Source organism: Mesitornis unicolor, unplaced genomic scaffold (assembly GCF_000695765.1).
Source record: "Mesitornis unicolor isolate BGI_N332 unplaced genomic scaffold, ASM69576v1 scaffold12100, whole genome shotgun sequence".
In the NCBI taxonomy this organism is placed as follows: Eukaryota; Metazoa; Chordata; class Aves; order Mesitornithiformes; family Mesitornithidae; genus Mesitornis; species Mesitornis unicolor.
In genome coordinates, this window is record NW_010159007.1 from 253 (window position 1) to 27,888 (window position 27,636).

Below are 27,636 nucleotides of genomic sequence, written 5' to 3' on the forward strand. Positions count from 1 at the left end.
TCTCGGGGGGAGTCTTGAGGGCGCGATTTTCACCACGGGGACAGCTCTTTGCCAACATAAAAATCAAAATCGAGATGTGGAAGGCGTGTAAAGGAAAGTGTGCAATGAATCTCGGGTTCAGTGATCACTTTAGATTGGTGCCTGCATCTCTCCTGAGAACGTTTTTGATATTTATTGTAACATTTTTAAACTCTGGAGTGTTCCTAGATGTCTGTTTTTTTAAATTAAATTAATGTCCGTAAGCCTTAATGCGGACTAGAACACCACTCTTGCATGTGGTCACATAAAGAGAGTTTCTCTTCCTTAGCGGTCGTGGAGTCCGGTTAATGAGCTGGTGACAGGCGGTGTTCTGTTTAATTCACAGAAGAGGTTGGCAGGGAGTGCAAAGCTGTGGGACTGGTGCTTGGTTCTGCAAAGCAATTCTTTTCTTGGTAAAATTATGTGGCCTTTTGGTGCTCTGTGTTGGCTGGAGAGGTTGTATCCACTGCTGGTTGCTGACCGAATCAAGAGAGGTTCCTTAACCAGCGTGCAGGGAGGTGCACCTGAGTATTGAGGAATTAGCAGGTGGAAATTCTGTTGGTCGGTGTACTGGGCTTATCAGTTAAGTGGTACCATGTGTCAGAAGTTGCAGATGACTTTCACTGCTGTAGTGAGTTATTTGGATGATGCTGTTCTAAAAAAATAAACTAGTGAGTGTTCTTGCCTTTGTAGACAGTCTTTGTGAGGGAAGCTGCGGTGTTTAACTCCTGATTCATGTTGTGTTGCTAACAAATCGTCATTTGTCCAGGTTCCTGAAATACTCTTTTTGACAAGCATCGTTTTTTGGAGCTACTGTAGGGACACTCATTTTTCCAGATGCATATGCCAGGGTCAGGATTTGATCTGTAGTATCTTATAGTGCAGATTGGCTTTTCTGGAGTCCTCAGGAAGAAACAAGCTAAATGGAATCCTGAAATAGGGTTCATCGTTAAAATACTCTCCACCTTTTCCCTTTTTATACAGGAGCAGCAGAGAATTGTGGACGATTCTTCTGGGCAGATCAGCTTTAAGAGAACCAGTAAGTCTGTGCCTTCCTAAGCAGGTTTGCCTGTCACTGAATGGACTCTGTGGCCAAATACACCATTTGTGCACCTGATTGGATATTAGTGAAAATATGTTTTGCTGCTTTTCCCTCTTCCTCAGTGCGATTTTTGTTCCTCTATCTCCGCTACTTGTTCATTCTTCCACTCCTTGTTTGTAGCTGCTTCATGAACTGCCTGGAAGGGTGTATGTGAAAAAGTGGTTCCCTTTCTGGAGTGGACACAAGTGCTACTTTCTAGACTGGCTGGCCTGGGGTATTCATGAGTGGTACAGCCTGCTTCCTTATTTTCTGGGATGGAGCCCGTGCTTTCAAGAATTTGCCCAGAGGTTGGAAATCCAAATGTTTCTGAATCCAGTCCATTGCCTCCTCTATTTCCCCTTCCTCCCCATGATTAGGCAAGGCAGCAAGCTTTCTCATCCAGTATGCACCTTGAATCAGTCTGAATCATACATGCTTGTCTTGTGTTGTTCCTGTTTCTTTGTGGTGGTGGAATTTCTTTGCTTCACTTAAATTTGACAAATCTGCTATTCAGCAGTGTACGCTGAGGAGTCTGCTCAGTAGTATTTGGTTCTTCTTTTAGGCACAGATTGCAGCAGAATTGACCAAGCACTGGCAGAGACTGTTAGAGGGACTTGCATACTATAAACCGCCAAGGTAGAGTAATTGCTTAGTTTTAGAAATTAACCTCTGAAATGGGATCTCCTAATAAGCAGAGGAGCATGTTGAATATTTCTCTCCAATTACATAAAAATAGATTTTTACTCTCCTGCATGACTTGAGGAGAGGAGTAGCAAGAGAAAGTACTTAATCCACGTAACATTTCTGAGCATGAAATACAGACCAGCCAGAAGTAACAGCAGTTTCTGCTGTCATTACTGGTGTTAGGTGGCTCTTAACCCTTCCCTCTGCTGAGCTGCAGCGATCATGTGCAAATGTGCAGCCTGTGGGGAAATGACTCCTCTTGACACGCAGGCATCCCAGAAAGACATGAAGAGACTCTTACTGGGAAATATGGAATTGATATGGCCTGCATTTATTATAGTAATAAGATTGTGAACAGTTTTGGGTTTTTTCCTGTGGGAAGGTTACAGAGTTTTGTTGTACGAAATGTTGAGAGGCCATGGAGGAAAAAACAAATGTTCAGTTTAAACTGATAAAACTGAGAACTCTCAAATTAAGCCTCTCTAGTTCATTCCTTGGGGTTGCTGCATTTTTAATGATCAAGATTTCTTTTTTCTTTAGTGCAACTTCAGCAGAAAAAATAAAAGCTGATAAAGATGTAGCTGCTCCGCTAAAAGAGTTGGGTCTGAGGGTCAGCAAGTTTTTGGTGAGTGAAGGTGCTATTCTGATTATTTTTTATTCCTGTAATTGGAATGCATTGTTACTGAGATTCTGTTATTTAAGTAAACATCTTGAGGTTGAAGAGAGGCAAACTTAAGTTCCTTTCAGTTCAAAATAATCTAAAAGCTGTTAGAAGTACATGTTGAGGCTATAGGTCAAAATTTGCAAAAGTGATTTGTGTCCTCAAAGTGCTTTGGTTTTCCTGGTTGACATCCCTTCCTGCTGCAAAGGGCCCTGCTTTTCAGAAGCAGTCACGGGCTTTTGGTCTTTCTTGGGTTCTTTCAGGACATGTGAAACTGCTCAGCTGAGAACTGGTGCCCCTTAAATCAGTTGCTGTGTTTGAAAACACTGTCAGTTCACCTGCAAGGTTATGTTCCTTCAAGCCAGTTGGAATTTGGTCACTGGTGGCAGTACCTTTATTTAAATGACTATTATGCTCCTTTTGCTGAAGTTAAACTGGCTACGTCTAAGTGACATCAAAGCTTCCATGTTTTGTTTTAAACAGAAGTGCTGACCAAAGCAAGCAGCTGCCTGATGCAAGAACTTTCTTTTGGCATATTTTGGAAATTAATTGTTTTGAAGAGAAGAGCTGCCTAAGTGTTTGGAGAGGATTTTCACCTTTAATAAATTGCCTTTCATTCATTTCAGATTATCTTTCTTTTTTTTCAGGGTCTGGATGAAGAGCAGAGTGTGCAGTTGTTACAGTGTTATCTTCAAGAGGATTACAGAGGAACAAGGGACTCCCTGAAGGTCCATAGCTCCCATTTGTGTTCTGTTTACTCCCCGTCTTTCCTTAATTCCAGTTGTTTATTGATGCATAAGGTCACATGTGAGTCTGGGTTCTGATTTGGAAAAGGCTTTGTAGCTTTTCTTCTCTGAACTTAAAATGGTCAAGTGCTGCTTTAAGGAAATGTGATAGCAGATATCCAGGCCTGACTTTCTAGGTTCTCTTCCTGCTTTAATTTCTCAGCTCCTCTCTCTGTTGCAGGAATACAGGAAAGCTAGATTTGTGAATGAGAGTGCGTGGAGATGAAGCACAAATATGTAGTTACAAATTAATGGTTTGGCTTTGTACTTTTGGAACCTGTCTTTCCAGAAGAAATTGAAAGAAAAAATGTTTTTTGTTTATTGCAGTTGGTTTTTGTGTGTAGGTGTTTCTGCAGTTTCTGCAATTCTTTATTTTCCTGTGTTTGCTTACAGACAGTTCTTCAGGATGAAAGGCAAAGTCAGGCTCTGATGCTGAAGGTTAGTCATGTCAATTTGTATTTTCTGTTGAAAAGATCTGTTGACTAAGGTCCAACTTTATTTCTATGGATCCAGAAAATCTTGGAGTAATTAAAGTAATTTTCATATAGAACAGTTTTTTAGGAGATGCTTCTGGAATAGGGACGTAGATATAGATGTGAAGAGTGTTAATAGTTGCTACAGAAAGGAAATGTTAGGCTTACTGTCAGGGAATTTAGCTGGGCAGATGTACACTCCCATGTTTTCCAAGGCTTGTAGGTTTATAAGTTATTGTCTAAAGTGACAGCTCTGAAATGGAGGCTGAGGATCATACCTGACCAAGGATAATAGGCATGAGGAATGAGAGATCTCTCTCTTTTTACCTTTCTTTTCCAAGTTTTCTTACTTAGCAGTTTAATTATAGGCATGTCCCTATGGGTGATTTTTTTTAATTGAGTTCTGTGAAGTTAATTAAAATTTTTTTTCAGATAGCTTAAAACTGCTTAGTTGAAACTCCATCCGTAGTAACGCTTAAGCCCTATAGATTGTTGTGATGAAGGCCTTGGCAGTGTATGGGAGTTGGACACGATAGCAAATTGATATCAATGACCCTATGTATTCACAGCTTGCTGACTATTACTACGAGGAGAGGATCTGTATTCTGCGCTGCGTCCTCCATCTACTCACTTATTTTCAGGATGAGAGACACCCTTATACAGTGAGTACAGGAACCTTTTCCTGGCTGTGATGTCATTGAAATAGGCTAAAAGTGTAATTTGTAATTTGTCCACCTGTGATAGTAAAAAGCATGAGTGTGCATGTGAGAAGTTTATTTATTTTTTGTTTGTTTAAGGCACAATACTTCCAGTGTGTTGAAAAGTTGGAGAAGGAGCTAGTGCCTAATTACCGGAAACAGTTTGAAGAGCTGTACAAAGCAGAAGCTCCCACATGGGAAACGCATGGAAATCTCATGGTATTTTGTTTATTGCTATTATTTATCAAACTTATGAAGTCTTTCCTGATATGTAGCGTGTTGGAAAATGCGTATGTGCAGTTGGGGATGTTTGTTCTGGTCCAAGAAACCTAAAAACTGTTTTTCCTCTAACCCTTTTGGTCAGAAACAAAATTGTATGGAATGTAATGTTCCTCATAATAAATCCATTGATAGTCCTAGTCTGACAGCTCTGTTTGTGTGTAGTTGTTCATAACCTCTCAGCATCAGCACACTTTATATTTACAGTGGCTTCCCTTGCCATTGATACAAACCACTGGCTGCACAAGTTGGTGAAACGCTTCGATACTTCCTAATTTCTGACTGCTTTGACTGACCTGTGAGCTTCAACATATGATGGTACAACTTTTCCCTGTGCAGACAGAACGTCAGGTTTCCCGTTGGTTTGTGCAATGCCTCCGTGAACAGTCCATGCTCCTGGAAGTCATCTTCCTCTACTATGCATACTTTGAAATGGCACCTGAGGAGCTTCTGGCGTTTGCAAAGATGTTCAAAGAGCAGGGATTTGGCACTAGACAAACCAACAGACATTTGGTCGATGAGAGCATGGATCACCTGGTAGATCGTATTGGGTAGGTATCATATGTATTTGTGAAGTAACTGCAGGACAACAAAATTATTTTCCTCGGTAAAAAAGTGCTTATAATTCTTGCTGCTGTCTCTTAAATCTTCAGATTACATGACCTTTTTTTGCCTGTTCAGCCAGGAATGGTAGCTGTGGAGACCGTGATCTGTCATTCACTAGCATTTCAAGACAAAATTTGGATTACCTGCTATTAATTTAATGCCATTTCTTAATGCTTCAAAGAACAGCTGAACAAATGCAAAAGTTGTTCTTTGACCATTTATCAGTTAGTTGTTTGTTGGGTTTTTTTTAAACTGAACTTACATAAGTTTTCTGACCTACTTGTTTTTATCCCTTTCCTGCTTGCAGCTACTTTAGTGCTCTTATTCTGGTGGAAGGCATGGAAATTGACTCCCTCCATGAGCGTGTTTTGGATGACAGGGCAGAGGAGCACAAGTTGGCCAGTAACAACCACATCCACCAGGTAAAGCACTGGCAGAGTTGTCGCTTGTGAGGCCTAACAATGCAGAACTTACTGTGATTGCGTAAGCAGTGCTGTTTGAAGATTATGTCTGTAAGTTTCTGATCTTTGGGTTTGTTGACCAAGTGTGAAAACTAGCATCCACATAACATTCTGGGGCAAATAAGAACAAAATTAATTCCTCTCCGCCTTGTATTTCCTTGATTATCCTGGGCCGTTCTCTAAATAAACGTGTGCAGAGAAATAGGCATTGTGAAGTTGCCAGAAGGGAATGAAACAGAAGATTTGTGTTGTCAGTGCTTGCAGGACAGAGCAACTATAAGCCAGTAAACAATACAGAAAACCAGACCAAGCTGCAAGTGTATAATTTGGTCAGTTGCATGTTTGAAATAATTATCTGCCAGGGAAAGGTGATTGTTAGCAAGAAGATGCAATCAGTTATATGCTTGCTGAGTATGACCTTCTTTCAAAAGATCTCAGTAATTTTGCTTTTGCCTTGTGTCTGTGCAGGAGATGGACAATCAGCTGCTGCAGTTAGGGGATGTTCCACATCATGCTGCAGTGCTGCTGGCCTGGGCTCTGCTTCGTCACACTGTGAACCCAGAGGAGTCAATAAACATCATCAGGAGACTGGGCAGCACTGCTATCCAGCTGAATGTTTTCCAGTATCTGACAAAGCTTCTGCGATCGCTGAGCAGTGGGGGGAAGAATGTGAGTTTCTTATAATCATATGTGAAAGCTCTTGCAGGTTTTTGACTACTGCTGATGTAAAGGAATGGTGGGAAGTGGATGATTTTGAACGAGTGTTCTTTCAAACTAAACCTGGCTTTAAACAGAGTATGCAGTAAAGCATGTTTTATCATCTTACCTTTTTTCAGTGAAGATCAGAAATTAAGTTGAAACAGATTTTTGTGCCCAAAGAATAATTAAAAAAAACTTTTGTAACTTGAGGAACTACATCTCTTTTGAGCAGATTAGGCTGAATTTAGTCATATTTGTTGATTTGCCTCCACAGGTGTACTTGTTGCTGTAGATCTCGAGTATTAGCTGATTTAACTCTGCACTCTTCTCTGTATACAGTGTCATTAGACAATACTGTTTATGAGAGCAAGCTACTTCGTAGGCAGAAACCAGTGAAAGTAAATTCTTTTGATTTTTAATACACAGCGACTGCTTTTTTTGTTGTTTTGAAGGCATTTATAATGATATTGGTAGTGACAAAATTTCACATTTCAGTGAAATATTTTATGTTAATGTGGAGCTTCACTAATGACTGCTTCCTATTTTGCTGCTCCTCTGCTGACTACAGCAAGGATGTGTGAAAGAGGCAGTTACTCAGATGTGCCCACAGTTTGTGAAGGAGACTGAGTATTCTGTAATTCATAATCTTTCCTCTGATGGCTTTGTGTATTCTTTTTTCCTAGTGTACTGCCAGCACAGCTTGTATGTGTATTTATGGGCTTCTTTCCTTTGTCCTGACATCACTGGAGTTACATACATTGGGCAATCAGCAGGTAAGCATCCAAGGCTCATTGTGTCTGTTACCTAATTTAAAATAACTTCTCATACCTGATGCTAATTGTTTTTGTTAAATTGTAATCCTAAGTTTGAGACTGCAAACTTTATGTGACTTAGATCTAAAAGAGTGATTTGTAGTTTTTCGCCCTGCATTTACACAATGCAAACTGACTAAACACCTCTGCAGACTGGCTGATTAATAATGAAAGATAGCATATCTTGCACTTGAAGTCCTGTGGATTTGAAACTAATTGTTGTGTTATTTCCAAAGCAATACATATAATACATACTCAATTTCCAAGTTTGAGAAGACGTGTAGATAGAGTGGACATATTTGTCCTGTCTACTTCATTCATGACGAGGAGCATGGCTCTAGGCTGGCTGTTTGTTCTGGGTTTGAGTGTTTCCCTCTGTTTTGACTAGAGGAAGTAGTTCCATCTTGGCTAGTAAATATGGAAACTTAAATTCCAACGATGTGGTAGAACGTACATGGGATGAAATCCCCCTGTGTAAAATAACTTCTGTTTTCTCCGTCTCCTTTGAAGGATATAATTGATGCTGCATGTGAAGTTCTGGCAGCATCCAGCATTCCTCAGCTCTTCTGGAAGACGGTGAGTGTGTTGGCAACTTCTTTGACCTACCTTGCTTAAAAGTAAAAGCTGATAAAAAACCCTTTTAGGAAAGGCGCAGACTGATTGTATTTGGTTAGTTTCTAGGAGGGCCTGAGGAGCTAGTGTTCATTTGTATCTGTCTTGGATTCACTTTTGCCCTTTCCTGCCTTTTAGGTACAGCCTTGGCTTTACTCTTGAAGGATACTGGAACAAGTTTTAATATAGGTGATAGTTTAAACCAGGGCTGGGGTTGCAAGGATTGAACTAACTGCTGGCAAAAGCATCTTGCTTATTTTTCTGTTGTCACAGAATTAGGATGATATGTAATGCGTTACAGTCTTACTTCCTGCCTTATACTTGCACACTGCCTCATGCTTTAGTCTGTGCAAGGACTGGAGTGATACTTTTGTGCATGATTAATGTTAAATGTTCAACTTTAAAAGGAACTGTATCCTTGTGCTATACTGAGACCATTTTAGCATTTATTTTTTTTTTTAGTCACAAGACATTTGTTTTCTGTTTCCACCACCAGGAACCTACTGCAGGTCTGGGTATTATTCTGGACAGTGTGTGTGGAATGTTCCCCCATCTTCTTACTCCCCTTCTTCAGCTGCTCCAAGCCCTTGTGTCAGATAAATCTACGGCAAAAAAGGTACAGGATCTCTCCTGGAATTTAGGATATTATTTATTTTAGCACATGGATAACGTGCAGAGGGATAGTGCTTTTAGAAAGCTCTTCCAGTCTACTGACTGAAGATTAAGATACCATCTAATTTTTCAGGTTGCACTTACTCATAAGTTCCTGATTCCAGACTTGTCTGGACATGTGGTTTATCTAATAATATTAGTCTCAGTAGGGTTGGTATGGTAGAAGGATATTGTTCACATCAAGAAAACGTGCCTATTCCTGCAAATGACCTGGTTGATTAATTTTTAAGAAGGTCTGGCTCTTTGGCTTTGTTGTTTAAGCTCTCTCTGTATGCAGGTATACAGTTTCCTGGATAAAATGTCCTTCTATATTGAACTGTACAAGCATAAACCTCCTGATGTGATCTCTCATGAAGATGGCACACTTTGGCGAAGGCAGTCGCCAAAGCTCCTCTATCCACTTGGTAAGGAAACTGCATTTAAACTTCTCTTATTGAAATCCTTTGGGAAATTTAGTTCTTTATCTGGCTTCTAACTCATGGGTAAATGTTTGACTTTATTTCACCTGCTTCTTTGATCTTTAGGACTAGGTCAAACAAATCTGCGGATACCTCAGGGAACAGTGGGCCAGGTGATGCTGGATGATCGGGCTTATTTGGTACGATGGGAGTATTCCTACAGCAGCTGGACACTGTTTACATGCGAGATTGAGATGCTGCTCCATGTTGTATCAACAGCAGGTGAGATAGGCTGGGAGTATAAAGGAAAATAAATAATTGTTAATCAGTATCAGTTTGAGGTTAGCAGTAGGATCGAACAGCTCTGAATACTTTTGAAAGAGCATGGAATACTTTCCCAGAAACTGGATTTTTAATTATTATTATAACACCGTGAAATTCACTGTAAAAGCGTGTAGTGAGATGAGATAAATTTTAGATGAGGGAAAAAATGAGGTAGATAAAATAAATGTTTCTTGGTATAGGGACTGCTCATGGGGATTTATGGTAAGATTAATGTGCATTGTTCCAGATTTATGTGCATTGTTCCGCATTTGATTACTGCTGAAGTATGATTTTGCATTCTAGTGTTAGTTTTCTTTATTCAGATGTGATTCAGCATTGCCAGAGGGTCAAGCCAATAATTGATCTGGTTCATAAAGTAATCAGCACTGATGTATCAATAGCAGATTGCCTTCTGCCAATCACGTCACGAATCTACATGCTCCTGCAGAGGTAAGGCAATGACTGGAATGAAGTCGGTAACAGCAGAGGTACCTGAGAAGATATAATGAGCTGGAAGAAAGGCTAATTACTAATTTTGCCAAGAGCTTTTCAAGAAGTGTGTCTCAGTGCTTAAACTCCCTAAGGCCGGTGTTCAGTTTTTAAGACTGTCCACTTCTTTCTTGAATGTTGTGCTATTTTATCTATGTAAAGGCATTTTTTCTTGGTAGCTATATTTTCATGAAAGGGTAATAAAACATATCATTAGAGCAGTAACTTCTAGGTGTTAAAACAGTTGTACTCATTAACTCAGTGTTAACTGCCTGGGAATTGTTCTACTGTATAATTATTGTTCACTGTGACAGTCTGCTGTCTTGCCAGCCTTGCCTCTTGCAGTAAATGGATCTGACTCAGGTGTGAGTGGGAGGTGGCAAGTCTAGACGGAAAGTGCATACTCTGGAGTCTGTATTTACCTCCTTAGATTTTATAATTGTGTAATTCAGTGAGAGAGAAGGTTTTTTGATTTTAAAAAGCAGGTTATAGGCTAGACCACAGATTGCAGTTCTTTTTATGCATAGTATTTCTTTTTCCTAGGCTAACAACTGTAATCTCTCCCCCTGTGGATGTTATTGCTTCTTGTGTCAATTGTTTGACAGTACTGGCTGCTCGGATGCCAGCCAAGGTGAGGAAGTGGCCTTCTGGGTTGGCTGGGTTTGAGTAGACATGTATATGTGGATGAGAGGGAATATCTGTACTTTTTCTCTTGCAGGTTTGGACTGACCTTCATCATACAGGGTTCTTGCCATTTGTTGCCAATCCAGTGTCCAGTATGAATCACATGATTAGGTATTCATGATCCCTCAGCCCCCCCCTTTCTTTTTCTTTTTTCCCTAACCTTTTCATAACCTGTCATAAGAACTTTCTGACAGTGTGAAATGGATGCATCTGACATCTCTCACTCATGTCAGAACCCTCCTATTCATGCAATAAACCCTCTTGCTCATTTCACAGTGCAGAGGGAATGAACGCTGGGGGCTATGGAAACCTATTGATGAGCATAGAACAGCCTCAAGGCGAGTACAGTGTTACCATCTCCTTCCTGAACCTGATGACAACCCTTGTTCGGGTGAGTGCTTCTGGAATGATCTGCCTGTGAAGTCAGCTGCAGGCTGTTATGATAGGAAAGTGAAATACAGCTGTGTCTGAGACCACTCTGTGCAGCAGGGTCTCTGTGGGGAACCATTGGTTGACTCTTTCTTTCACGCTGTTTGTGCTTTCTCTGTAGACTGATTGTTTCAAAAAACTGTTTTAATTCATCTGATCGATGAAAGAAGTTGCTTGTAAATCTATGTCCCCATACTTCATCGTTTTCTCCCACTTTAAAGACATATGCCATATTATCCTGCAAAAGGCTTCTTGTCCTTTTAACCAGAATGGGGACAATAACATTTCTGTTTGTCCTAGGGACAACTTGGTAGCACCCAAAGCCAAGGACTTGTGCCCTGCATTGTATTTGTCCTGAAGGAGATGTTACCAAATTACCACAAATGGCGTTACAACTCTCATGGAGTGAGAGAGAAAATTGGTAAGGATGTTGAGGTGGAGGGGGAGGAGGACAAGGGGGTAAAAAGGATCACGTGTCTTCTCAGAGAGGATGTGTGAATTTTTACTCCTTTTTATCATGCTTTTTCCAGCAGTCATTTGGGATTTGATTTGTACGCCTGCCAGGATTAGTAGATGCTGTGATTTGTTTGAAAATATTAGGAATGAGGCAACAGATCTTCCCGAAAACTGATTAGTCCATTTCATCTCTGTTTTAGGATGTCTTATTCTGCAGTTGATCCATGCTATACTGAATTTATGTCCTGAAATGGATCCTCGCAGCAGGTAAGACAGGTGATGGATTTCAGGTCTGCACTAGCCTGGCTTGCAGTACAGGAGGGCTCTGTTACCATCTTTTTGTTTCAGTTTTTGAATGTAAATGACCAGGAATGAACTGGCATGGTTGTGTAGTGCTGGTTTTAGCTCTTTTCAGTGTTACTGAATACAGGAAAGGTAGAAAAAGATTGAGGACATTGTTTTTTAGAATACCATGTGAAGAAAGAGAAAACAGTAACTAGATTTCCTGGGACAGACTGGATTTCAGATCTGCAGTAGCCTGCCTTGCAGTACAGGAGGGCTCTTGTTACCATCTTTTTGTCTCAGTTTTTGAATGTAAATGACCAGGAATGAACTGGCATGGTTGTGTAGTGCTGGTTTTAGCTCTTTTCAGTGTTACTGAATACAGGAAAGGTAGAAAAAGATTGAGGACATTGTTTTTTAGAATACCATGTGAAGAAAGAGAAAACAGTAACTAGATTTCCTGGGACAGGCTGCCATCCAGTTTCCTATTTGGTGAATCCACTCTGAAGAAAGTAAAAGAGAGAATAAAGCAGGGATCAGTGGGGATGTAGAAATTAAGAGGATACTTTGTGGTAGTTTTCTGAGTGCTGGGTGGGAAAATACTGCAAGTGCTCCTAGTGATGATGTCCTGTGCTGTTCATGTGTTACAGCAATGCCCCCAGCCTTCAGTCCTTGTGCATCTTCAGCCTGGCCAACACGGAAGCAGGGCAAGCTGTCATTAACATCATGGGAATTGGTGTGGACACCATTGATATGGTCATGGCCTCCCAGTCTAGTAGGTGAGTGATGTGTTTTGTTCGAGTAGCGTGAGGAAAGAAGCAAACTACACTATTTGAAATGTAGCTTTAATTGATGGCACTTAATGGGGAATCAGCATAGTGGGTAGCCATAAGAGCCTGCTCTGTCATGACAGCTGATTTGGAGGAACAAGCAGTGTTTGTTCTGGATCTGTGTGTAGTCTTTTCTGCACACTATCCATTTCATGCAGTTGTTCTAGTTTTCTATTTCTCAATGATGTTCAGAGCATGCTGGTGGGTGTAAATGTGCTCAAATGGTTAATGTTTGCTGGCAATTACATTTTTAAAATAAAGAAAGAAATTGAATGCAATTTATAAAATTGTGTGAATGAATTGGAAGTGAGAAGATTAGAGCCAATGTTAGAAGTTTTGTGTCTTCAAGTAACACCAGAGTTCAAGTGAAGCTCTCCTCATGAATAAATTTTAATAAAGCTTGAACTGTAATTTTGGAAGTGCTAGGGATGATCAGTCTTTTTACGGTGGTTCTGAAGGCAACTTCAAGTACTCTGGAAGTATTGAAGATGTCTCCAGAATTGAGTGCTTTAACCTCCTTATGTGGCTCTCACTGAGGCTTGAATCTCTCTCCCTTGTTCTCATTTCCTGGCCAACCTTCCTTGACACATAGCCAGCCAAACTTGCTAGCAGATTGTTTCTGATGAAGTCTGCCATTTTTTTCTTTCAGAACAACTCTGGAAGGGACTCCAGACTTGTTAAGGAGAAAGTGAAACCTATCTGAGAAACCTTTTTAGCTTTAATATCTCTTCAGAATGTATATCTGATAAGGAAAATCTTAGAGCCAGTTTTATCTCTTCATCCAGTTTTGGTGCACTGTATTTTCTGTGAGATTGGTTCTGTAAATGTTTCTTCCTCTATCTTTACACATTTTAAATCTCTCTACACCAAAGAAGTGGAGAAAAAGTGACAATAGGCTCTCAGGCTACTTTTCTTTTTTGTTAGATGCTGAAAACTCAGGGCTGGGTAGCCTATTTTTTGTGGAGGTTTATGTTTCAGCAGCTGTTACATGGCGACATGACAGTCTGAGTAAAAATGTCTTGGAACCCCTGATTGACAGAGTATAGAGTTTCCTCTTTGAATGTTGTGCAAAGAATAAATGTCAGTTGTTCACACAGTTACTTACTTTGGTTTCTTTTTTGGAATCACAGTGATGAGTCGCAAGGCCAAGGTCAACTGCTGATCCAAACAGTTAAGCTGGCATTCTCGGTCACCAATAACGTCATCCGGTTGAAACCCCCCTCTAGCGTGGTATCTCCGTTGGAACAGGCGCTTACTCAGCATGGTATGTATTTCTCCATGGGGCCAGCCTGGACAGTTGTGCTTTTTTGTTATTTTCAAATAGTTGGTGTGTGTCTCCTTACAAACAGTACTTCAGATTTCAAGGTTCCAAAAAGTGGTTTCTAGTGATGGCACAAAGCCTATTCTGTCTTCTCTAAGGTGTTCTTCTCCTCTGGGACAGCTTCTAAAGTATTAGGCAAATGTTGTTCACCACTTTGTGCTGGGATGGGTATAATTACAGAATATAATGAATCAGCTGCTATTCATACCTCTGGCTGAGCCTTGTTCTTTTGGAAGACTGACCAACTTCTCACCTTCTGCTCTGGAAATCATAATTTGGTAAATAGCTGCATCTTGTTGCAGTTTCTTCTCTTTGATTTTAATTGTGTTCTCTCCAGGTGCTCATGGAAACAATCTTATTGCGGTCTTGGCCAAATACATCTACCACAAGCATGACCCTGCACTCCCACGCCTGGCCATCCAGTTGCTCAAACGACTGGCTACGGTAAGATGAGACTCACACAGGTGCTCCTTTGCTTCTCCCCTTGTGACTGATTCCACCACTGGAATCCTTTCAAGATAACTTCTTCAGGCTTTATTAGGGAGCTTAATGCAAGTCAGTTTGAAGGCAGTGTGGACTGAAAGCTGTAAGGTAGAGCACATGAAAAATTACATAAAGGGCCCTTTAGATTTTTAATGCAACCCTCTGCTGTTTCAGAAGTTGCTCAGTCACTGAGATTCTTCACAGGAGTGGGATATTTTCTGCAAATTATTTGCTACTTCAGTTTATCTCTTTTCACTTTTTTTGAGCAACTTTCTCAAGTCACACTCTTCGATACAATTCCTACTCCTTCTTAACTGGAGCTTGAACATCTAACTGAGAAGAGGATCCTTTTAAAGTTTTTATTGGGAACTTTCACCTTTGCCTATTAGACTTTTTTTGGCTACTAAACTTCTGAGAATGCATTTGCAGTTTTATTAAAGCATTTAAATCCAGCTCTGGATTTACATTATTCCCAAACTGTTTTTCTCTCTTTGTCTTTCCTAGTTTTGTCATAAAACTTGAGAAGTAGGTGAGGGATAGAGGAGGATTGCCAGAAAGGAAAATTTGGATCACTTTGCAAGTTTCTTCCTGCTTAATGGCAACAACTTACTTTTGAGTTCACTCACATATGTTTGAGTTTCAATTTGAAATGCAGATCACCTTTTATATAGAGAAGCAGCATTCTGTAGGGTTTGGTTATTCTTGCTTCTGATGATTCTTTCCTTTTGCAGGTTGCTCCCATGTCTGTTTACGCCTGTCTTGGTAGTGATGCTGCTGCCATCCGTGATGCGTTCCTCACCCGCCTGCAGAGCAAAATTGAGGACATGCGTATTAAGGTCATGATACTGGAATTCCTCACAGTTGCTGTGGAGACACAACCTGGGCTCATTGAGCTGTTCCTGAACTTGGAAGTGAAGGATGGCAGTGACGGGTCAAAGGTAGAATGGCAGATGTTTGCCCAAGGGCTCACTGGTCTCTTATCGTTGCATACATAGCAGTCTTATTTCACTGGGCTCTAAAATCTGATAGTTCTTACATGTGGCCTCATGTTATTAATGTAAAGGTCAATGCAGCTTGTGCTTGCAGTTAATGGATGTCTTGCTATCCCAGTTTCACTTTTCCCTATAACCAAGAAAGAACTTTCCCCAGTGTTTCAAGGTGGATCCAGAGTTATAATAAGAGCATCTGCTGGGTCAGACCAAAGATCTCTATGGTCCATTCTCTTGACTCTGACCATGGCCAGTCAGTGAGAAAGCTGAAGATTGACATACAATGGTCAATATTAGTTTTCCAGAATGCCAAGTCTGGTGCTTTGCAATTCAAGGTCATCTTGGGTTGAGACCTTTTGAAGGCACTTGGTCTTAGTAAGCCTTAGCTTAGCTCATTTTCTATTCCCCTAAAAATATATTTTTCTCACTTGTGTTATGAGTATGTTCCTTGCAGTCATATACAAAATATATGACAGCATCATGTACTCAAAATTTATTTCTCTATGTATTTTTCAAGTGGAAACAAGCACATTCAGCTTTAGTAGGTGCCTACATAGTGGTTCTGTGGTGATTTAACCTCTCTTCTTTCCTTTTTGCTTTAGGAATTCAGCTTAGGGGAGTGGAGTTGCCTCCAAGTAGTCTTAGAGCTGATAGACTCCAAACAACAGGAGAGGTACTGGTGCCCTCCCCTCTTGCATCGTGCTGCCATTGCCTTCCTGCATGCTCTGTGGCAGGACCGTCGAGATAGCGCCATGCTAGTTCTGAGGACAAAGTGAGTTGTTTTTCTGCAATGCGTTTTCCTTCCTTTTTTCCAAAACACGTTTTCTTTGATTCATCAGAGTTTCCAGGGACATTTGCATCTTAGACTTTGTGTGCCCTGATAAGGGTCTGCAGTGTGTGGGCTTTGAACTCTCAGGAAAGAAGATGAGAAGTCTGTATGTGCCTGTTCAGAAGCAAATCTATTATTTTGTTCTGCTTCTTTTATACAAAGCTATATAAGCTTGTATTTACCAAAGCATACTATGAAGTTTGGAACAGTCAGACAGGTGTGGGGGAGCTAACTGATCTATATCTGTATCTCTTTCAGGCCAAAGTTTTGGGAAAATTTAACCAATCCCCTCTTTGGGACCCTTCCTCCGCCTTCAGAATCGTCAGAGGTGAGTGACATCCAAACGAAATGAAGGTAGTTACATACTTCTCAGAAAAGGTTTCTAAATGATGCATGTGACTCTTCCCTCTGCAGTTTTTTGAAAGGAAGTATGATCAAGTGAATGCTTTCTGGCTTTGCAGAGACCGCACAGCCATGAACTGTCTTAATAAATTCTTGGCTCTTTATTCACATATTAAACAAGAATAGATGTTACCTAGCATCTCTGGTAACACAACTCTTTGGAAGGTACGCTGTCTGTAGTGCGTCCATACTATACGTCGTGTGCTGTTTGGCAAAATAAACTTTAAGACATAGCGCAGGCTGACTGGTATCACAGAGGAATTGATTAAGTTCTTGTTGTTCTTCATTTCTGTGGGAGCTTTCAGCTTCGTTATGAAACTCCTGTGCTCTCGCTCAGAGTGCTGCTTTGAACACAGCATTCTTTTTGTCACTGGTTCATGGTTACATGGTGTAGCTATTGCTGTTGTGGAAGAAACAAATCTCCTGCAGAACTGGAGTGTCAGTCACCACAAGTGGATGGTTATGGATAAATCAGAATTCCACTGATGCTGCAGAGCTAAGTGCTCAGATTTTTTCTTTTATTTTTTTTTTCTTTCTAGCTCAGTGTCTTGGATACCTGTGCCTTAATAATGAAAATCATCTGTTTGGAGATCTACTATGTTGTCAAGTGAGTCTTTGGTATTCTCTCCTTCCTCCCTGTACTTTCTAATTATCTAAACTGTGTGTTAAATCTTGATAGACCATGCAGGCTCTAAGGTACAAAGTATGTGTAATCCTGTGAAAATGTGGGAGGAACAGTGATTTATAAACAAATCACAAACGTTTGAGATTCTTGCAATCACCAGTTGCAGAAAAAGATGTTACGGTGTTTCTGCAGCCTGTAGGTGAGAATGTTAGTATTAGTATTTCCCTTGTATCCTGGAATGAGGATACATAGTATTTATTAAAACTAAATGTAAATGGAGCTAAGTGTACCTACTACAGTGATTGCAGAATACTATTTTAGTAGTTTTCTCCCACTCATTTTGTTTTTCTGGACATAACTGCCCTTTAATTTGTTGAAAAGTCAGGATTAACTAAAATCTCTGCTTAAAAAAAAAGTCATAGATTTTCGTCAGGGATCATGTTTTTCCTTCACATTTGATGCAAAAAGTGGGATTCCCTGCACAGGTCTAATATGTGGAATAACCTTCACTTGCAAGCTGTGTCCTTGGCTTTCCTACCTGATTCTCAGAAGAAGTGTATTTTCTGACCAAAAAATAAATGAAGATAACTTCTCCTCTTGATTTGGTCAGGGGCTCTCTGGATCAGTCCCTGAAAGACACGCTGAAGAATTTCTCCACCAAAAAGCGCTTTGCCTATTGGTCAGAATATGTGAAGTTACTGGCACAACATGTGGCAGAGACAGAGGGTAGCAGCTGCACCTCCATGACAGAATATCAGATGCTGATCTCAGCCTGGAGGATGCTGCTGATAATCTCTACTAGCCATGTAAGAGCTACCTTTTATCTTCTGTGATTATCTGAAATTAACATTTTCAGTAATACAATGTCAACTTTTCAGGGTCAGCTAAGCCATAATGAAGAATTCTCTGGGTTTTCTTTCAGTTTTCTGCTATATATGCTTACAGCACAAGTTGGCATGAGCACGGTATAGGTGGTTAGAGTAGGTGGTGTTTTGCTGTTTGATCAAAATGAGCATATTGTCTGTCTGAGCAGAGAAGGAAGGTAGTAAATGATTTTTATAGCAGTTCTAAGTAGTTCTGTAATCCTGAAGAGACTTTGCTGAGTCAAGGGAGGAAGGGATGCACCATTAGGGAAATCAGTCATTGCTGACTTCTTGTCAACTGTTAATATAAATACTTCAGTGATTTCTGTAGAACTGCGTCAGTCAGCAGCTGTAGAATTTGGGGAATTCTTAAAGTAACAAATTAAAACTGTAGACTGATGCTAGCCTGCTGAGAAGGTGCATCTTTTGTTGTGCTTGATTGATCTCTGTCTTTGTGGATCTTAGGCGGATATCATGCATCTGACTGATTCTGCAGTTCATCAGCAATTGTTCCTGGATGTGCTAAATGGGACCAAGGTTTTGGTAGGTGCTGCTTCCTGTCAGTTCTTTAATTTCCCAATTGCTTATCTCCTTTGTACTATCAAGAGTTCTGTTTCTGCAGTTGCTTGCTGTCATAGGTTTTTTAGACTCTGTGAAATTGAGCTGAAACAAAGTCTTTTTCCCTTAATTGATGACCTCAGTCTTTATTATAAAAAATTATTATATTTTGCTTATAAATCTTTATTGTGTGTGTGTTATTCTTGTCATCACTGGGTGATGCTGCACAGGATCCTGACTTCGGTTCCCTTGGTGCTGCTAGCTGCTGAAGAGCAAACCTGGTCATTTGGTGACGGTGCTTGGGCTGAGGATTTTTTATGTGTTCTTACATGTGGCTATTGCAGCTCTAACCTTTGCAGTATTTCTTCTTAGCTCCTAGTTCCCATGTCAGTATCCTGTGTGCAGCTGGGATCTATGCTATGTACCCTTCTTCTGATCCTACTCAAACAGTGGAAAAGGTAGGTGTTTCATTTGGATAATTATTAGTCACTGCTAAATATGAAAACTTGGGAGATTGTTTGCTTTGCTCTAGTGAGATTCCCTTAATGATCTGGGGAGGAAGCTGAAGCCTTATCATAGAATTCTCTTTTGGCATGGCAAATGTCTGTAGGTTGTTGCTAAAATGTCTTGTAGCAATTACATTTATGGTTTGGCTTTTTGCTTGCTGGTGAAAAGTGTATTCAAAAAGCTTCTGTGATCATTCTGCATCCCACTGTACTGTGGAATGTCTTTAGTGAGATCCAGGGGTAACTTAAACTTTACTTGGAAAAACTGCTTTTATTTGTGTGCATCGTGTAACTTATTATATATGCAGCTCAGTCAAGTCAATATATTTATTGAAGGACCTTGTCTAATCTGAAGAGCTCTCCCTTTTTGTTGTCAGCGAGTTGAGTTCTGTGGATAAAATCATAAACTCGTTGACGCAGATTCTGGAGGGAGTACTACAGGCAGATCAGCAGATGATGGAGAAAACCAAAGCCAAAGTGTTCTCAGCTCTTATCACTGTGCTGCAAATGAAGGAGATGAAAGGTGAGGTGGCATATGTACAAGTGTCAAGAGCAGGGCTGCTGTGGCTGAATGCACCCTAACACTAGCATTTCCAAGAGAAAAATGTTGCATGTGGTGGTAATAGTACAGGATACTGAATATTGTCACCAACTTGTGAGACTTCTCTACTTTTTCTTACTTGTTTTACCTAGTTTTAGAAATAGATGAAGCTCGTCATTCGCAGTGTGTATATATCTTCCCTCCTCTTATCGTTCCCCAGGAATAACCTCTGTGTCTGATCAGTTTGAGAGAGATAAGATAGGGTTCCCATGTGGTTTTGAAAATAGCTCAGCTGGTATAGGAGGGGCACCCTAGTAATGCCATCTCACGGAGTGACTGCAGAGCTCAGATTCTGACATGAATTTCTAGTTAGAGATAACAAAAGACGCAAATACAAGAAAGTCTGCTGAGGTTACATCTTGTTACAAACCAGAGGAACTGGTCACTCCTGTCACTTGTGGGGCATCTGACACTGCAGCAGCACTTGAAGACTCTCAGTGGAATCTGTGCAGTATTTCTCTGTGCAACACACACAAGGGCAACTGTGGTATTGAGAAGTGTATCAGCTTATTTTCCTGTGTAGTCCTTGTCCCAATGCTTGGGCTCTGTGAGCCCATATATTTTGGAAAATAAATAGAAAGTGAAAGGTTGGAGTTTTTAAGGATGTTTTTTCTTTGCTGTTGAATTTGGGCTGCCAGTCATGCTGGTAAAAGGTGGTGCTATTAATTATAATGGTTTGGATGGTAATGTACTATTTATACAGACTCACAGAACATAGGCTGCACCCACTGGCCAGTACCAGCAATCTGGAGAAATGGGTAGGAAATGCTGTAGTGAGCAGTTATGGAATAATGTGTCCATAGTAATGCTTGATTTGTGCCTTGAAATACCATGAGTTTATATGACTGGGATGTTTTTATTACACAGATGACTGTCTAATCCCTTACTATATCCTCCTAGGCTTAATCGCCTGACTCAGTCACAGTTCCTCATGTTCTGTTTTGTAGGTTTTGAAATGAAAACAGAATAAATAATGTGGCTCAGTGATGTTTTCAGTTAAACTGGAAACCCAAATACGAAGATTGTGTGTTAACTGTTGTGTGCTCTGTGTGTGTCACAGTGAATGAGATCCCACAGTACTCCCAGCTGGTGCTGAGTGTGTGTGAAACACTCCAGGATGAGGTCATTGCACTCTTTGATCAGACTCGACACAGCCTGACCTTGGGAGATGCTGCAGATGACAAGGACAGCATGGAAACAGATGATGCCTCCCGCGTTAAGCACAAGGACCAGCGAGATGGGGTAAAGGACCTGTTCATCTGCTTTGCAGTTTCGTTTCTTTTTTCTAGATACAAGTTCCCTGTATGTTTGGAACAACTTTCCCTTGCAGCCTGCTATCTTCAAAGGAAGTTTTGGCAGTTTGTATTTCAGAATTATTTTGTGTCTTTTTGGCACACATCAGCCTGGGAAATTGGCTGTTGCTTCTTCTTTCAGTTCTGTCCTAAGAAACGTTGTCATAGTTGCTAATAGAGCCAGGAAGTGTGCAGAGTGTAGTGTGAGGGGTACCAGCTGCCTTAATTTATGATTCTGAGAATGGCTGAACTTTAGGTTGTGTTAGTTAGTAAATGCCTTCAAGATTTTCTCGGTACCATGTCAAGCCTGTACTTTGTTCTCCTGTCCTTGTCACTGCAGGTGTGTGTTCTGGGCCTGCATCTGGCTAAAGAGCTCTGTGAAGTTGATGAAGATGGAGATTACTGGCTCCAGATTACTAGGAAAGTCCCTGTGCTTCCTACCATCTTTACGGCACTGGAAATCAGCCTGAGAGTTAAACAAAATCTTCACTTCACAGAGGCCTCGTTACATTTACTGCTGACCTTAGCAAGGACTCAACAGGTGAGAGATGCAGAGAAACGAGGGCGTACAGCTATACATTTTTAATAGGAAAAGTATATCTTATTATTCTGTCTGCGATGCAGCTGCACAATGATCTGTAGATAAAGGGTTTATTCTAGAGGCAGGCAAGCAGCAGGTCCTGTATGTTTGGCTGCTTGCTTTGCCTTGTTCTTCTTGCTAATGGGATGTCTCGGATGGAAGAGCTGAGCCAGCCAGAGCAGACCTGGAATTTAGAGCAGGCACTCTCACTGAATGTATTCTTCTGCAATGCAAATTACCTGCCCTAGTTAAAGCAGCATAAAGTGTTGGAACCTGCCTTCTCATTAATTGCAAAAAGGCGTTATTTATCTTATGCAAATTCAACTTTGTGTGGGGCTTTGGGTGAAAGCAAGGTCATTCCTATGTGAACCCTTTTCAAAGATTGTATATGTACCGAAACCAGGTGATACTGAAATGGAATCCTATGTACAGTTATGCAGGTTGGATTTTACTGGAAGAACAGTGTTGCTTTTCTTGATACTGAATTTTTAACAACATCGAAGAAATGTGTGTAGATGGAAACTCTCTAAACGGGTGGTAACAGTGCAAAGGACGGAAATATGTAGTCCAAAATAAGTCTCTGTCTCAAAGGAGAGACGTGCAGATTTTAACAGTAGTTTGTGCTGTGTCTTTTAGGGAGCAACAGCAGTGGCTGGAGCTGGTGTCACACAGAGTGTCTGCCTGCCCCTCCTGAGCGTGTACCAGCTCAGCAGTAATGGGGCCATTCAGGTGGGTGCTACTTCCTTTTGGGTGGGAATGTGCCAGGAGAGCTCGTCCTGCCCTGTCTTGGAGGCTGTGGTTGGAGCAGAGCCCTCCCAGTGTGGGAGGACAGCAGCCACTCCTAGAGACTGGAGACTTCCGAAGTGGTGTGGAGGATCTGTGATGTGTGCCACACTGGGCAGCAGTATAAATAAGTAGTTTATTTTTCTATTTGATTGTTCAGACATCTGCTTCATCTCGAAAGTCATTGGATGCCCCCTCTTGGCCTGGGGTCTATCGTCTCTCCATGTCGCTGATGGAGCGCCTTCTTAAAACACTCAGATACAACTTCCTGACAGAAGCACTGGACTTTGTGGGTGTCCATCAAGAGAGGATTCTTCAGGTATGTCCCACACTTCCTCTGCAATGGTTCGCTTGGTTTCTGTGTTGCAGTAGCAGTGGAAACATGTCTGAAAGTGCAGAAGCATCGAAAAAAGGCTCCTGCCTCAGAAAGACTTACAGTACAAATAATTCAGTAGTGGGAAAAGGAGGATAGAATATCCAAGCCGTGCAGTCAGGCAGGGATGATTGTTACAATACTTGTTAGAGCCAGGCAGTCACCATTGGTATAACCTGTTCACTCTTGGGGTTACAGCTTTGCTGCAGATATTTACTATGCCTACACAACACAGTAGCAGAATTGAGAGTTTGGTGGGAACTTTGTAGCTGTCTGCTCTGGAAAGGAAAGTATGAGAGCTGATCTTGGAGATGTCTTCAGCTCAGCTTTGCTCAAGTAATGAAAATGCTGTGGTCAGGGTTCAGACACCGTTCAAGTTGACAAGCTCTCATGTCCTGCAACACTGAAATGCCTGTACTGGCTGCATTGTGCCAGTGCGGATGTGTTGAAGAGTCCTGTTTGTATGTAGGTGCTGAATTACCTGTTTCTAAGCTTGCTCCCTGGACAAACAGCTGTCTTCTTGCATGGCAGCACAGTTCATGAAATGCATTGATCTCTAAGAATATGAAGTGCTCTGAGTCTGACCCATGTGCTGTGTGGGTTCATGATTAAATTTTCTGTCCCTAAGGGGCAGATCCGCTGCATCTTCAGCTTTTTCTTCTAGAAAAGGGAATGGACTTTTTGTGATTTAACTGTCATTGCCCTGATTTACTTCTCTCACCTTTCCAGTGCCTGAATGCAGTACGGACAGTACAGAGCTTGGCCTGTCTGGAAGAGGCCGATCACACTGTTGGCTTCATTCTTCAGCTCTCCAATTTCACAAAAGAGTGGCATTTCCACCTGCCACAGCTTATGAGGGACATGCAGGTAGGAATTAGGATACTGCTGTGGATGACACATTGCCTTGGAGCACTGGGATTTGGGTGTGTTAAGGGAAAATGGCACTGTGTCACCTTTTTATTACTGCTGTTTTAATAGGAACTACTGCTGATGGTCATTTAAATGTCTGTTCTGTCGGTACTTTGAGTTGAGTGAGGAAAAATAACTGTTGGAGACAGACAGATAGTGGCTTGGAAAAATAACTTGGAGATTTCCTTGATTTACTTGCAATTCTCACTGCCAGGTGACTCAGGGAAAATACTGGGAAATCGAGAGACTGCATTGATCCTTTATGATCACAGTGTTCTGTTTAACTGAGTTTTCTACCTTCCACCAATGGTAGTGAACAGATGGGTTTTGAGCCTTTAAGAGATTTCTTCCTCATCTTATTTATTTCAGGTGAATCTGTGTTACCTGTGTCAGGCCTGTACATCCCTCCTGCACAGCCGCAAAATGCTCCAGCACTACCTGCAGGTGAGGATGGGGACCCTAAACCAAACTGTAAGTTAGGAATGTTGCATGCCCATGCTCCTTGTTAAAATGCAAATATTATTCAATGTCCAGGCTCTCGGATGTTGAATTGATTGTCGGTAATCCCAGTGGTGATTATTGACAGTCATCAACATTTCTCCACAGCAAAAAAGTGCAAAGAGCAGTCTGGGCTCTAAAAACTCTGGACTGTGCAAAGCCAGCCCTAGAGAAACAGCAGCCTGTGTTTAAATGGTGCTGTTATCACTTCATAGCTGCCTGTGCTGCAGCAGGAAGGCTGCAGTGCTGTAGTGCTCTGTAGTGCTATTAAGCCACTGTTGACCTGGTGTCCTTCATCTGATTTAATTTGTTTAAGAGAGATTGCGCTTGTTCTTGAGGAATCCTTAGATCCATGAGGTGGAGATGATGCATTGCTACTGATGTGTTGTTTTGGCATGGCTCAGGCTTGGTGTGTTGATGAGATTCTTTATCCAGACTGGAATCAAACTGCCTCTGCCACTGGCTCCCTGCAATGCAGTGCCTCCCCAATGCACATTAAGTGTAGATTCTTATCCTTTTAGCAGGTGACAGACTTTGGGTGCCTTATTTCCTCACTACTTTTGTTCATAGCATTTCTTTTCCCTCAAAGTATTTGTCTCAGTGCAAAATAATCGTATCTGTATTCAAGACTTTATCTCTTTTTTTTTTTTCACAGACAAAAAATGGCGATTCCCTTCCATCAAGTGTGACTCCACGAGTGCAGCGTAACCCCCAAGCCTCCTCCAAACATCCCAGCCCTGAGTCAGAGGCAGCAGAGCAGAAAGCACTGCTTACAGTGCAGTACAGCCTCTTGAAAATCCTCAGCAAATCTCTTGCTGCCCTGCGCCATTTCACCCCTGATGTCTGCCAAATCCTCCTTGATCAGGTAGAGAAAGAGGAGCGATGCTGCTCCCTGAAAGGGGTAGTTTCCAGGATCCCGAGAGATGATGTGGGTCTGTGCAGTGGGGCATGGTCTGTCTTGCTTGAGACAATGGCCCAATAACCCAGCGAGTTTTGTATCCTTAGTATGTTCCTCAGAAAAGACGTCCTCCAGTTGCCCTGCTGTGTCGCTGTGACCTGGTGCCTGGTCTCTAAGTTTAATCCTTGATTCTGACTAATTTTAATTCTGCTAATTTTTGGATAGTTAACTTCCTTTTCCTGTGCCTCTAGGTACATATGCTGGGGCTTTTGAGAAGGATCTGAGAACAGTCATTACTTTAGCTTGCCACTTGGTGGCAAGCTGTACAGCTTGGGAGGCTCATTCATGTGAGGAGAGCCATGTAGTCCAATTGTGCAGTGCAGTACAGAATGGAATGTTCTCTACTGCTCCATCTGTGTGCTCGAGACTTGGGCAGTTACCTTAATACTTCTGGTTGTCTGTACAAAAAGCATGATGCATGGACTAGGTGTTCCCGTTACTATGACATTAGCTTACTCATGGCCGCAGGGACCACTCACTCTTCTTTCTGTTTCTCCACAGTCACTGGATCTTGCTGAGTACAACGTGCTCTTCGTTTTGAGTTTCACCACACCAGCCTTTGATTCAGACGTGGCGCCTTCCTTTGGGACACTCCTTGCCACAGTTAATGTGGCCCTTAACATGCTGGGAGAGGTAGTAGCCCTTTCTCTGTTAGGGAGAGCACAGCACTTGCAGTGATCTCAGAGGACTCATTCAGCTGATACTTTGAAGAGTAGGAGTATTTCCCCTCCTATCTCTAATGTCTCTTTTTTTTCCCCTCCTAGCTGGATAAGAAGAAGGAACCTTTTCCTCAGGCTGCAGGGCTGAATATGCAAGAGGGAACCAAAACCCTCAAGTAAGTTTCTCGCTGTTTGATTTAGTCATGGCCAAGGAGCAGAACCTATTGCTCCTCAGATTAGAACTGAGATTTACAGGCATTTGTGTAGCTTCAGAGCTGCTCGCCCTGAATCCAAGTAGTCCAGATGGCCCATCAGAAGCTCTCCAAAGCAAGCAGGGATTTTTGGGGAACGTGTGAAGCCGTTCCATTCTAAGATGCAGTGCAGAGTATTGTTTGATGCTTATTTACCAGTACGTTTAAATTGGACTGCCCTGATGGCTGCAGGGGTTTCTACTCTGCAGACCATAGGCTCGAGCAGAAGTGAACAGTAACTTCCCTCATATGTACCCTGTGTGTGAAGTCTTTCTAAGAGTATTTGGCCTTGTAACTAGAGTGTGCTGCCCGTTTTGGCTCCTGCTGATCTGCATTTCTCTGCACAGGTCTCTGCTCATGTTTACAATGGAAAACTGTTTCTACCTGCTCATCTCCCAGGCTGTTCGGTACTTGAGAGACCCGGCTGTGCATCCCCGTGATAAGCAGCGGATGAAACAGGAGCTCAGCTCTGAGCTGGTGAGCAGCTTGTACCATCCATTCTCGCTGTTCAGTGTACATGTGTCTTGTGGGAGAAGGTCGTTTGTCTTTGGCTGCCCAGTGGAGCCCAGCATGATCCAACAGCTTTAGGCTTTGTGGGCCACACACACTGGTGCCTGTTCCTCTGCCTCTGGCACCTTGTTTGGGGAGGGAGAGGGGTGTGCGTTTCAAAGAAGCTAACTTGTAACGTGCTTCTCATTTCAGAGCACGCTGCTCTCCAGCCTGTCCCGTTACTTCCGCCGTGGTGGTCCCTCTTCACCGGCCAGCGGGGTTCTTCCCTCTCCCCAAGGAAAGTCTGCCTCCAAGCTGGGTCCCGAGGGGCAGGAGCCTTTGTTTCAGCTGGTGCAGGCCTTTGTCCGGCACGTACAGAGATAGATCCTGTCCTGTCCCTGCCTTCCTTTCCAGGACGTGCACCAGAACGATTCAAGTCCACCACTTTTGGCAGAGCTCATAACGAGGAGTGGGAAAGGGAGGGAGGCCTGGTGTGGGCAGAGTAAACCGAGCTGTAACGCCACCAGCGAGATTCTGTTGAACTCTTGCAACCCAGTAGCAGAATGAATGTAAGGAGAGCTGAGAGCGGCTCTTCAGCGATCTGCCCACGTGCACAGCCAGCCCACTCCATCTGCTAGAGCACCCTGGCTGGGTACGAGTGCTGAACAGTCAAAACCTTTATTTTTATAGCTTGTACCTCAGCTGGGGAAGCTGTGGCTGCATGGAGAGAGGAGGCAAACTTTCCACTGGGCGTTAACTCTGCTCTTAACACAAGGTGCAATCTGCCTCTCCCTCGCAGTCAGAGTCCAGTTAAGGCACAACCAAGGGATCAGCCAGCAATTCAGAGACCATCTTTCTACTGCTATTTTTGTACTGAATGGTTCAAGGCAAGATGGTGTATGTGTGCTCACGCCTTCCCTTCACCCTGCAGTCTGTGTGTTGTGTGTGTTTCTGAAGAGCAAGGCCTCGTTTCAAGGTTTTTAAGTCAAAATTCCATCGCTCCAGTCTTGCAGTTTTTTGTAACTGTGCCCTATTTATACTGATATTAAAACCTTTATAGACAGCAGCTGGGTTCCTGGTTTTGTACTGGACATGGCAGCCCGCAGCACCACTTCTGCATCTTCTGCTGCGCCAACTGGGCTGAAGTCCCAGCTAACAGGGATGTGAGTTGTGGCTCGTGAGTGACAACCCAGATACTGTTTGAAGCGATTATAATCAAAGGTTGATTCCCTCG

General features: G+C 42.0%; 1 protein-coding gene across 1 annotated transcript; it reads left to right on the forward strand.

Moving 5' to 3' along the window:
- Window positions 1-1,002: 1,002 nt before the first annotated feature.
- On the forward strand, window positions 1,003-27,468 carry NUP188 (nucleoporin 188kDa; the record flags this gene model as incomplete). The annotated part of the gene is made up of 43 exons (XM_010185362.1): window positions 1,003-1,057; window positions 1,662-1,735; window positions 2,324-2,408; window positions 3,092-3,172; window positions 3,623-3,667; window positions 4,272-4,364; window positions 4,500-4,619; window positions 5,019-5,230; window positions 5,593-5,707; window positions 6,215-6,415; window positions 7,129-7,218; window positions 7,768-7,833; window positions 8,366-8,485; window positions 8,819-8,945; window positions 9,066-9,221; window positions 9,587-9,713; window positions 10,296-10,383; window positions 10,471-10,547; window positions 10,713-10,827; window positions 11,166-11,286; window positions 11,522-11,588; window positions 12,254-12,382; window positions 13,564-13,697; window positions 14,092-14,198; window positions 14,969-15,175; window positions 15,829-15,998; window positions 16,314-16,383; window positions 16,997-17,064; window positions 17,693-17,888; window positions 18,411-18,488; window positions 18,876-18,961; window positions 19,387-19,532; window positions 20,671-20,852; window positions 21,243-21,443; window positions 22,119-22,211; window positions 22,426-22,584; window positions 23,368-23,505; window positions 23,917-23,991; window positions 24,701-24,910; window positions 25,505-25,636; window positions 25,768-25,838; window positions 26,261-26,390; window positions 26,616-27,468. Coding segments are annotated over 43 exons (5,188 nt in total), but the record flags the coding sequence as incomplete, so codon positions are not given.
- Window positions 27,469-27,636: the final 168 nt, after the last annotated feature.